Source organism: Branchiostoma lanceolatum, chromosome 3 (genome assembly GCF_035083965.1).
Source record: "Branchiostoma lanceolatum isolate klBraLanc5 chromosome 3, klBraLanc5.hap2, whole genome shotgun sequence".
In the NCBI taxonomy this organism is placed as follows: domain Eukaryota; kingdom Metazoa; phylum Chordata; class Leptocardii; order Amphioxiformes; family Branchiostomatidae; genus Branchiostoma; species Branchiostoma lanceolatum.
This window is the reverse complement of record NC_089724.1, coordinates 11,600,501-11,612,419: the sequence shown is the minus strand read 5'-3', so window position 1 is coordinate 11,612,419 and position 11,919 is coordinate 11,600,501. Positions and strand designations below refer to the sequence as shown.

The window sequence follows — 11,919 nt, the reverse complement described above, 5'->3', positions numbered from 1 at the left end:
GAAATATGTATTGGTGTAAAACTTTATTTCTAAAAGCACCATGGGCGGCCCATGCCATGGCATGTTGAACACACATAGAATCTGCAATTTCAACAAAGTATTTAGTGCCATTCAGTTTTCATCATCTTTACAGCTGCCTTTGAATTCTAAACTATTGGTGAGATGAAAATAAGACATGTAGCCATTTCTTTGTACAATAACTAAGGATGGAATGAAGCAAGCTTGCTGAAATAATCATATTTACAACTTGACTTGATACTCGGGTTACACAAAGCCCACTGAAGCACAAAGGAACACATGCAATGAAAGTGTTCCTGTCAGCTGATGCACAATCATATATACAAGAGGGGTAACTGCAAATCACTGCTTTCAAACTTTTCACTTGATTCAGTGGATCTAGTATATCTGTTTGAATCATAGGATCTTTACAGATGTAAGGGTGAGCTGTTGACAAATGTCCTGTTCTGATAGGTTTGTTAAAAATTCACTGTCAGAGATATCTCAATGATATGAAATAGTCCTTGATATTTACACACTTGGAAACAAGATATTGTAAGTAATCACTTGATTTTGCATAGTTAAGTGAAAATAAAAGCATCAAGATTTTTCTTCAGAACTGCTACAGTAAAGACTCCAAATTATCATATCTTTTAGGGACTACTTAATGACAACATAGTTTTTATATGACATGATTTCTAAATGTGAACTCAAAAACAAGAAGTATGTACAGTTTTTTTTACAAAGTTCAGCCCAGTTCTTGTTGGAAGTTAACTCTGCCCATGCAGAGGAAGCCTTTTATTCAGCAGTGGGAAGATGTCACAGTTTGGTTGGTGTTCTGATTGGCAGGCGGCTGGATGATGCATGGTTACCTTGCCAACGGAGGAGGTTGCCTGCAGACTTGCTTCTTGCGTGAGCACTGAGGGCAAAAATAACAAACTCATTCAAGACACATGATTAAAAGAACTTGAACCCTACATGAATAGCAAGCCCAACTTCAGCAGCCACCACTAAAGAGCTTCAACCAATCAACTGAACCAAGCTTTAAAGTCATAGAATGCTTCAATCTCTGCTGATGTCTCTGTCACAGTCAGTAGTTTATATCCAGCAAACTACTGGCTTGCAGTGAACATGTATTTAATGTTGAGTCATTACCTCTATTTCTAACTCCCTGACAACTTGACTTCATCTCTCCTTGCCCAACATGAAATGACACACCAACACCAACAGTTCTGAACTCACAGTGATCTGCGGAAGCCAAATTTCCTCTTTGTGCCTGCAGGTTTTGTTGTCTCCTTGGCAACAGGACTCTGTCTCTCCTTGGAGGTGAAGTTTTCACGGGACGAAACAGACCTGGTAGTTGATAGGGTGCAGGGAGCAAAACAAGAAGTTAGTTCAAGGATGGATATAAAATATCATAAGGGCCTATACTTAAAGCTACCGAATGGATTCCAAATAGCTCTGTCTCATTAAGTCTATTTCTGAAAGTAGCTACATTATGAGAGATGAAAACATAAGAAAGACTCATGCATACAACCGGCCTGTGTCTGTGACTTTGATGAACACACAACAACAATGCAATACCTCCTGTGCTTCCTCCTCTTGATGGCTGCTGATGCTGTCATGGACATGTAGGATGGCTTATTGGGTGCAGGAAACACACCTGGAATGGTAGGAGCAAATAATTCAACCATCAACTGAACATTCTTACAGCTGGGCATTTTAGACACTGACATTACTACAGACAAGTTTTGTTGTCATGATTGACCAAACAGGTGCATGTTCAAAGACCAGCTATGGAAATGTTTTATTGGCCACAACAATCCACCATTATGACAACCCAAATTTCTAACTCTGCATGTCTGAGCAAAAGAAATCATCATGTCTGAGGAAAAATTTTTCCTTCATTACCAACTGCCAGGTAGAAGCCATTAACCTACCTTTGTCCATCATGGAGGGCAGTCCAACCTTCCGCAGCTGTTCCACGTGTTGCCCGGCAACAGGTGCATTGACGTCCCCGAGCGACCTGCGTTTCCCTGCCGTGGAGTGTCCCGGGGTGGGGAATGTACTGCAGGACGCTGTGTTCTCCTGACCTTCAGGTCTGAGGTCATCTTTAGTGAAGGTCATTCTTCTCACCCCTCCTCTGTTACAAAAATGAAGTATGATACATGTAAACACCATTAACAGAACTCAAATGCGTCAAGGCTTCATTCAGATTGTGGAATAACTTTCTTCAAATCCAGGAATATCTAAAAACCAACTGCACTTGTCAAGCAATTTCAAAGCTACTACCACATGATTTCCACTCACCCTGCATTAGTTTCCTCAGTCTCCATGGCCATGGCTGGTGTGGAAGGATCGCCCCCAATGACATAGGACTGGTCCAGCCTTGCCTTCTTGGCTGTCGACTGGTTGTTAGGGGTATTAGTGCTGATTGCCTGGACATAGGTTAAAGGTTGGCCTGGAAAGGAAGAAAGCATTGGTGCAAGTCATTACAAGAAACATTTGTGTCTAAACTTGACATGTGTTGGCAGTATCAGGATAAGTGTGGCTGTTGATCTCTTTTGGAAACTGTTACCGATATATCAGATGACTTCAACAGTGTAAACCATCTCACCTTCCTGCACCTGTCCCATTGTTCCATCAGTACTTCCCTCTCTTGTAGAATCCTGCTTGACAACCGGCAGGTCCTCTGGCCTTGACACTGTCTGTGATGAGCTCAGTACCACTGTCTTGTCATATGGCAGGTTTAGGGAGTCTTCTGACATCATAGAACTGGTTGCCAAGGGACCGGGACCAAGGTGTGGCTGTAAGGCTGCATACTCCTCAGTCCTGTTGGGTTGTGCCTGTTCTGTGAACAGCGCCCTGGAGCTCTGTGGCTTTCTGTCAGGTTTCCCATGAACTCTGACTGGAGCTGACATTGTCTTGGTTACAGTTCCCTTAGTTACAGTTGAAGCTGCAACTCTCCCAGGAAGAGCCTTTGTAATTGTACCCTGGGTAATCCCATTACTCACAGCGGGGGTGGTTTGGGAGGTGGTGGCGGACGGACCCACTGGCACTCTCATTGGTGTGGGCACTGTTGGCGTGGACTGTACCACTACCCTCTGGGGAGTGGAAGGACATGGGCTGGCTGCAACCACTCTCTGTGGGGTGGGAGGTTTCTGGACTGTCTTTTTATCAGAGACTGGAACTCTGAGAGGAGTAGCCACCACTCTGAAGGGAGATGGCTCAGCAACGGTTCCATTGGGGGTACAGGATGTTGGGTTGGGATCTGCAAGGGATCAACAGGGAAGTTAAAAAAGGCATAATGAAATTATGATTGCCAGTTGAATTATGTGCAGCTTTTAATTGATAATTCAAATGGCACACCAGTACAATGAAATAATATATACTGTAGATAGTAATTACCTTCGCGACGAATGGTTTCGTCGAGTAGGTTATTCGATGATGCTTGTCTGTGTGTCTGTTAGTGAACAGAATAAGTCGAGAACGCCTGGATGGTTTGTTGTCGTATTTGGTGTGTCGGTGTGTATGTGGGAAATATCAAGATGATTAGATTTTGGGCGAAGTGTTTTGCATAATTAACGAGAAAAGTGTAAAAATGTGTTAGATTGTATGCTCATACTATGCTTTCTGGTTGCGACGTGTGGGCTGTATTGTTTCAGGGGATATTGACACGGGTAAATGGGTGCAAAGTTGGTCATGAGGGGTCATGAGGCAGGCAGGAAACGTCAGTTACTGCCAGGGACAAATTGGCTATCAGCCAGCTGTAGGGCAGATACAAGAGATAGACTTGCCCATATAGGCAGTAATGCTTTAAAGCACTAAAACAAGGGCTCAGAAAAGGATTCACCTTAATTGCAAGCCCCCAAAATTCTTATGCACCAGAAAGCCACATCTGTCTACTTTAGAATCATGCAAAGAAAATAGACAGTTGACCAGCTCGTTCTCTCGTAACAGCTGACAGACGAAAACAATCGTCAACTTTGACCTACTCCCAGCCTGGAAGAGTCCACTCGGAGCATGTGAAACCAAACCACAAAGATATCTCCTTACACCAATTAAAAGACTGAAACATACAAATTTTGACCAAAGTTGGATATACACGGCCTTATATGAGTAAGAACAGTCATTAATGCAGTGCCACAGCATGGGAATACCGAGCATGTCTGTGTGTCTGTTAGTGAACACGATAAGTCGAGAATTCTTGGAAGGATTGTCTTGGTATTTGGTATGTTGGTAGGTCTCGATGAAACCTGAAAATGATTAGATTTTGGGCCCCCTATCGGCTTGTTACGGTACTGCAGCGGAACTTCCTGTTATGATATCTCGTGTTGTGGACATGCTATGGAACTGATTTTTGAGTGGTAGATAGCTCGTTGGGCAGAGAGTAAGTGGTATAGGTTTGGGCCCCCTAGCAACTTTTTTGGAACTGCAGGGGTAGGTTTTGCTTCAGACTTTGAAAGGGAATAACTCAAGAAGGGCTTGATGGAAGGTCATGATTTTTTGCATGTACATACCTTGAGCGATGATGTACATGATTGGATACTTATTATGCAAATCAGTAACTAATTTGCATAATTAATGAGGAAAGTTTATACATTCATCAATTTCCATGATAGGACTCGCAAACATGTGACATATGTAACTGAGGAAGAGAGAAATATTAATAGATATCAGCTATGCAAATGAGAACCTCATTTACATAATTAATGAGAAAATGATATAACTCGAGATGGGCTTGATGGATGGTCATGATTTTTGGTATGTAGATAGCTTATGTGATGCTTTGTATGATTGGATGATAATTATGCAAATCAGATTATAATTAATGAGGCAATTTTAAAAACCTGCTGTGTTCCATGATATGACTATTCAAATATGTGACATTTGTAACTGAGGAAGAGAGGAATGTCAATAGATAGAAATTATGCAAATGTAGGCCTAATTTGCATAATTCATGAGAAACTACTATCATTCCATACTAGTAAATAACGGCAATTTCATACTTGTTGCATTTAGAAGTTGTGTGAATGTGAACACCATTGAATCAAATTATGCTAATAAGGAGCTTATTTGCATTATTGATGAAAAATGTTAGCATAACCTTCTTTGTTAAGCTCATAATCATAACAAGGAGGTTTGGACAACTTATGTTATTTGGGTGAGGAGGATCAACTGGTATGATTTTTGATTGATGAAAAACACTCCTAATACGTCAGTCATAAAGGTCAAAATCATTTAGCGAAGGTATGAGGTCGTAGAACTCTTGTTAAGTATATGATTTTCCCACCTGTCAGCAGGACTCTCTTGGGCTGCGGCTGGACAGGTGTTCTGCAGGGTGTCTTTCCACCTGGACACACACAAAAAATGAATTGTGTCATACCTGAGAAGCTGACTTAAACTTGTTTCATTTTTCCCAAAAAAAATATGTAGGTTTTTAAGATATGTAGATAAATATATGAAAATCTAGAAGTAGAACACACTCACTGGTTATTAGGAACCATTCCAGGTTTCAAGCCTCTATCTATTCCATTGTTGACTATAAGTTAATTATAAGATAGGTAGCCTTACTTGGAGGTGTTGCCGAGACAACGCTCATGACTGACAGGTCCAGCACCTCCGTCAGGTCCAGCCCAGTCTGCGTCCTGTTACCCAGCATGCTCTGGTCTGCCCACATGACCTCCTTCTCCCCCTCCACCATCCTCTGCACCGCCTCGAACTCGGACGTCACGTCTGATGTCGCCATTCCCGCACCTTTCAGCAGGAAGTACTGTCTACGTGCCATCTCCAGCAGGGACACGATCAACCTTAACAATGTGAACAGCTCATGTGTCATTAGTGGACACCAATGTTGTTCAAACAAATCTGTAAGCCTTAAAATTACAATTTTAAGCAAAAGTAAAGTCAAGCCTAATAAGAATGCTAAGTTCATGGGTAGCTTATCTAGGACAAGAGGTCCTGAATAGCATCTTGAAAACATCCCATAAAGATATGAAACCAAGCTTTCCTGCCAAAATACAGGGAAAATGTATGAAACAAGGTGTTACAGGTTATGCTTAGTAGCCTTACACTTTTTGTTGTTGTAAACGGGTATATCTTAGTTATGAATATAGAACCTTATTATCCAGTCATTTACGAACCTGACGAAATTATTTGCTGAATTGAATTTAAAGTAATGTAGGGAACATGATGCCTTACTTCTCAGATGCCTGTGAGTCCTTCTCCTGAGACTTGGCAAACTTCTTCAGATGTTTGACCTGCTTCCTGAGGTCCTTGACCTCCACCTCCAGGTGGCGAGTGTGCAGGAAGGACTGGACAGCCTGCCGTGAGGGAGGGACAACAGTCAGTACAGGTCACAAGTCCAGAATGTTGTTCTATACAAGTACAATCTACAATTCCTCAGACTCAAATAACACCACTCCCCATGAGTCCCTCTGACTGGCGATACCTGGCAGGCCCTTTATACAATTTCTTCTTTCAACCTTTATCCAACCCTGAGAGATTACATTCTCTTTTAGCCTTCGCTCTTTTACATTTTTGTTGGCCTTGGCTGTTTTCAAGATTTCAAGGGACTATCAGTAACCCAGGCTGGTCCCCCACATATCCACACACCCTGGCCTCACCTCTGGTAGCTCCCCCTCTGTCCCTTTTCCCCTCAGCTCCTCCTCCACCTTCTCCAGAGTCTCACAGTTCTCCTTCATACGTTTCTTGGCTGTCTCCAGGCGATCTTGAAACACTGCCTGCCGTGTCTTGGCTGCTGCAATTGCTCTCTCCAGCCGACCAGTTGCCTGGATCAACATCAACACAGATTCGTGGTCACTGTATGAACCACAGGACATCTCCCTGTGTCAAGACTCGTTAGAACTTTTACAAAATACTTAATTTGTCAACAGCTCACACGACAGAAAGATGAAATGAGACAAATTCATGCTGCATAATTCTAAATAGAAATGTATACGTAGTTTACCTCAGAGAGAGAACATGCGCAATGGCAAAATTGCTGTCGAGCACATACCGTGTAGTAGAAAATTCCAAAATGTATAAAAATATGCTCAATAATGCATCAAACTGGTGTCCATAACCTTTTCATTTGCAGCTCTCACCTTGAGGTTGTCGCTGCTGATGGCCTTCACCCTGTCCTGGTCACGTTCCTTACGATGAACCTTGACCTTGAGCTCACAGTGAGACATCTCCAGCTCCTGTAAGTCCTTCCTGATGATGTGCCGCTCCTTGAAGACACTGTGAAGGATGCCTTGTAACCTACCAACAGACCCCATTAGGAGGAATATAGTAATGACCTTTTTTGTAGCAATGGTGCATGACTCTAACCAATGTACAAGACCTACATGTAAGACCTGTATACAGTATCCTTGTCAAACTCAAAGAAATAACAATTCAACAAAAGCTGTTTACATCCTGGGCCCTTCACTCAATTCCCTTTTCACATGACTAGGACTAGGAGGTCACAGCAATCATTGGCAAAGTATGTCAAATTTTCATATTTGTAACACTTACTATCAAATTTATGTATCATTTTTGGCCTGGAGAAATCATGCACACATAGATAAAGAAAAAGAGAATCTATATGCTCAACTTAGCTTAACACAACATTATCATGTGGTTAGCTAGGGTGAGTACATGAACAGCAGGAGAGTAGGATACATAAGTAATGCAGATCTACTACTACTAGCACTGAGTACTAGTAAGTGCACCACATCCTGACCTGCTGATCTCTGCCTGCTGTGCATCATCTACAGCAGGAGGGGGAGGGAGCTGGGAGCCGTCCTCATAACCCTTGATCTTACTTTTCAGTTCTGTCACCTGGGAAAATGAACAATGTACAATGTACAATGAAGTCCTGAATTTTTCGAACAAAAAATGTGGAAAATGAAACAAAGTGAACAGGCATATGAATTTAATCTTTGTAATAGAAGTGAAATAAAAACCCACCTCTTTCCTGAGGTCCTCACAGATCTGAGCATAGCGGCTGACATGGAAATCCACACTGACAACATTCTTCTTCAGCTGAAAACATAACGTTTCTGTTAGCATCTACCAATCATAGCCCTCAATACAAAGTGAGGTAGAAATGTCTGTACTGGCCCTAGCTAGTAGCCTAGGAATTGAGCACTGAAGTAAAACACCTTCTAGTAAGTTAGGCAAGGAATTTACCCATGGACTTGTTCTCTTGAGTCTACTGTAATCATGTCTAATATCTAAGAGACAATAACAACCGTCACTAGGACTCACTGTGCATCTGATGTTCTTGGCCCTGTTGGCATACTTGAGAGTGTTGTGGGTGTCTTCATAAGACAGGCTGGAGGGGCTGAGGACACAACATCTTAATTGGTGAGAACGTAGAACAATCTGTTTTCTTTTACCATGGTCGTGCTTTTCTGGTCATTTCTATCATTGAATTTGAATCAGTGTTATGATAGCATCTGGCAAAATGTTTGACTGAAGTTATCCTAGACAGTAAACTTTTCCTTTGGCATGTTATGGGGGTTGAAGAAGTGTACAATCATCTGAAGATTCTTGTAGGTCATAATAATGTAAAAAAACGAAATTAAAACTTTACTCAGTTTGTTGTGATTCTCACCTGACGGCAGCGATCATGACGGTGCGACAGTTCCCTCCCAGCGAGTCCTTCAGCAGACGGGTCAGCTTACTGTTCCTGTAGGGGATGTGGCCCTTATACTGGGGACAAAACAGGGGAGTCATCACTGAACCTGAATACTTCTCCACAAACAGTGGAAATATCGCTTATAGATTTGGATCAATCTTAGTATGTGGGACTGATTCCTTTTCTAACTCTTACACTTTTAGTAACAGTTATACTTTTATACAGAAACAACACAATCAAAAACAACATGCTTGTCTAAATAATTCAGCATACATGTACATCCACATTTTATACATTTGTACATGTACCATTACATCTACTACCTTTTTACAGCACAACACACTGCTTCACTCCACCCCTACCTGTGGATCAGCCAGTGCATTGATACAGTTCCCCAGTGCCAGGAGAGACTTGTTGATGTTGGCCCCCTCTCGGAATCGAGCACCTCGGTTTGTGGTGACCGTCGCTCTCTCTGATCCTGCCAGGTCAATCAGCGACATTTTAGCCACCCGTACATCTGAGCTGATGTTTGCAGTGCGGTCCTTCTGCCGTACAAACACCTGGGGTTGGGAAAAGTATTACATTTAACATATCTTCCTTGGTGTGTAAGTTAAAACAGGCATAAAGCTCACTGCTTCATCTGTATTAACCGATGATTAAAGTTTTCAAAATTGGTCAAGTTTATAAGTACATGTATCACCAAATACTATAAATTATTTTTGGTACTATAAAACTAGTGATCATTTGTTAGATAGATAGTAGTCTGTACCTGGAACACAGCATGGGAGCGTGAAGATGTGGCGTTAGCGTCCGTGGGGTGCTGTGTACGGTTCTGGTTCCCATACTCCAACATGTGGATCAGTTCCTCTGCACTGCGTGGCTGGGAAAAAATTATACAAGAGTAGGTTGAAGCAAGTCTTGCAGGACAGACAATGCAAGACAGACAATACAAGTAGAACAAAATCAAGTGCATTTCCAGTGTTGACAGGGACTGTAAAAATCTAGAATCCAATGGCACCTGGCCACCTCAGTCTTTTTGATCAGATCACTATCTGACTTCCTCAAGGAAGGCAATAGGATCGGCTAGCTGATCTCACAATATCTTTCAAAATCTTTATCAGACCAATGTTTATAACTTCCAATACCAGCGGCGAGCAATTTCATGAACCAAAAAATATTCTGTACAAGTTGCTTGTCCTAATACAAAGGAGCTACTGCAGCTGACAAGCAATTAAATGATGAGCTCCTGTGTTTACCTTGTGCAGAGTGAGTCCGCTCACCACCACGCCCTTCTGTGGGTCCTCCCGTACTGCCAGTGTACCCGACGGGACAAGCAGGTCACGGATTGTCTCGTTATACACCTGAAGATGGAAAATCTTGAAGGTCAAGATCCTTTCTAAGAATATCACTGGCATGTAGTAAGAAAGGAATTTCTTTCAGAGAGTGTCTGCTTGGATAGAGATCGCTTCATCTTAATTTGTTATCAAACTTTTAAAGTATTATGATTTCTTCAAGTTTATCATGTCAAATACATTACGAATGTCACAAATTTGCCAAGAAAGCTTTAAAAAATTTGTACCTCTAGATAGGAGACTGCGACATCACAGATTTTCTCAGTCTGCATCTGGTCAATGCGCTGGTACAGGTCCATCATGGTTAGGAAGATCACACCTGGGTTCTGAGGTGCCCCAAGCATGGTGAAGGTTTTCCCTGCACCCGTGGCACCGTACGCAAACACTGTGGAACAGCAACACACGAGTTAGTTATTCAACCCACCTACATGTGTAAGTTTACCTATTTTTCAGGAAAGGGATTTCGTTCTTTTTATAAGTAACTTAACAAAGAAAAATAGATGATTTCTTTATACACAAATAACACAATACTAAAACCTGAAAGACCAAAATGATTATGGACCCTCACCAGAGCAGTTGTAACCATTCAGAACTCCATCAACAATGACTTTTGTTGTGCTCTCGTACACTTCCTGTTGCGATGCCATGTCGTTGAAGACTCGGTCGAAAATGAACTTCAAGTCTTTATTCTTCCTCGTCAGCAGGTTGCGTCGTTTACGCTTTCCGTGGTAATAGTTTGGTGACGCGTCGTCATCTTTTGGATCAAACACCAGCAAGTGTTCGTCCATCACACGAACGATCGTGCGTGACTTTTGGTCTTCCCGTTCCGAGGCATTCGGTGGCCGAACACGCACCACGACTTTCATGTTGCTGCTCTGGGTGTCATCTCCACTCAGCGTTGTCGTGGCTTGAGTTGACGAGCTCTTTCGCCGTTTACGGGGAGGCTGCGACATGTTTACTGTCGTTTGCTTCAATCAAAGGCTTGCCAAGAAAAGTTGTCCTTGATTTTCAATGATCCTTGCTACTTCTGGAATCTTTCAAGATGGCACTGTATATCAAAACAAAAACAATAATCAAAATTGTTTCAAAATTTCATCCAGTTGCTTGAGTAACTGTTTTTGGCGTAAGAGCAATAATCAAATGCATGATTTGTTGCGAAAAATTAATTTACCATATGTGAATAAAACACATGTGAATTAAACATGTACTACATGTAAGTTTGAGTCATCATCATCAAGTTTGAGTACATATGGAGAAATATTCCCCCAACAAGCTTTTCCATCCCCCCCAAGTTCTGGGGCCAGACCAGTGCACATAATAATCATATACAGTAGTCATGTCTGTTGTAGGATCTGCACTTTCAGTCATCAAATGACCTAACAGTAACATGTTTATGTCAACAGCTGGTTTAAACCCCACTGGTCGGTTTCCAGACTAAAGAAAGGCAGTAGCGTTCCAAAAAATGCACAGGACTTAAGTGATGGTCTGTTAGACTTATTGCTTAAGTTCTCTGTTCTACATGATTTTGCAACTGAGGTAAAAGGAAAACCAAGCAACCTTCCCCCTTGCCCTTCCAACAAAGCTTCAGACTAGTAGCTGTAACGTTGTACTAGGCACTCAAGCGACGCGACGCTGTATGTTTGGTTCTTCCCTTCAACGCCAAATACAGACTTAACGGCGAACCCTGTTGTCGGACACACTCCACTTACCTTCGTACCTCTGGCTCGGTAGCATAATGCGGTATTATGTGCCAAGAATCTGAGGAAAAGGTCCAAATTGGGTCAGATAAGAGATTCTGTAAAAAACCTTGTCGTGAGCAAAGTTAAAAAACGAGCGTTAAGATGCTGCCTCACCATTGGTCAATTCAAACTTACATCATCTTTGATTGGTCAGATGGCAACGCTCCACAACGCGCATGCGTATAGTGATATTGTATTTCCGGGG

At 42.1% G+C, this 11,919-nt stretch overlaps 1 protein-coding gene across 2 annotated transcripts; it reads right to left on the bottom strand.

The window, feature by feature from the left end:
- Nucleotides 1–6: 6 nt before the first annotated feature.
- LOC136430264 (kinesin-like protein KIF18A) lies at nt 7–11,816 on the bottom strand. Of its 2 annotated transcripts, none has more exons than XM_066420715.1 (21): nt 11,685–11,816; nt 10,544–11,023; nt 10,203–10,360; nt 9,880–9,984; nt 9,393–9,503; nt 8,986–9,183; nt 8,600–8,697; nt 8,251–8,326; nt 7,951–8,025; nt 7,724–7,821; nt 7,104–7,260; nt 6,624–6,788; nt 6,199–6,320; nt 5,572–5,807; nt 5,291–5,350; nt 2,615–3,268; nt 2,308–2,458; nt 1,938–2,140; nt 1,582–1,660; nt 1,240–1,350; nt 7–916 (listed from the first exon to the last, which is right to left on the bottom strand). In XM_066420715.1, exons 2-21 carry the CDS (start codon nt 10,926–10,928, stop codon nt 817–819), a joined length of 3,342 nt encoding a protein of 1,113 aa, XP_066276812.1. In that variant the 5' UTR covers nt 10,929–11,023; nt 11,685–11,816; the 3' UTR covers nt 7–816. The 2 variants fall into 2 exon arrangements, with proteins under 2 accessions (XP_066276812.1, XP_066276813.1); XM_066420716.1 differs by having other exon boundaries at nt 11,693–11,816.
- Nucleotides 11,817–11,919: the final 103 nt, after the last annotated feature.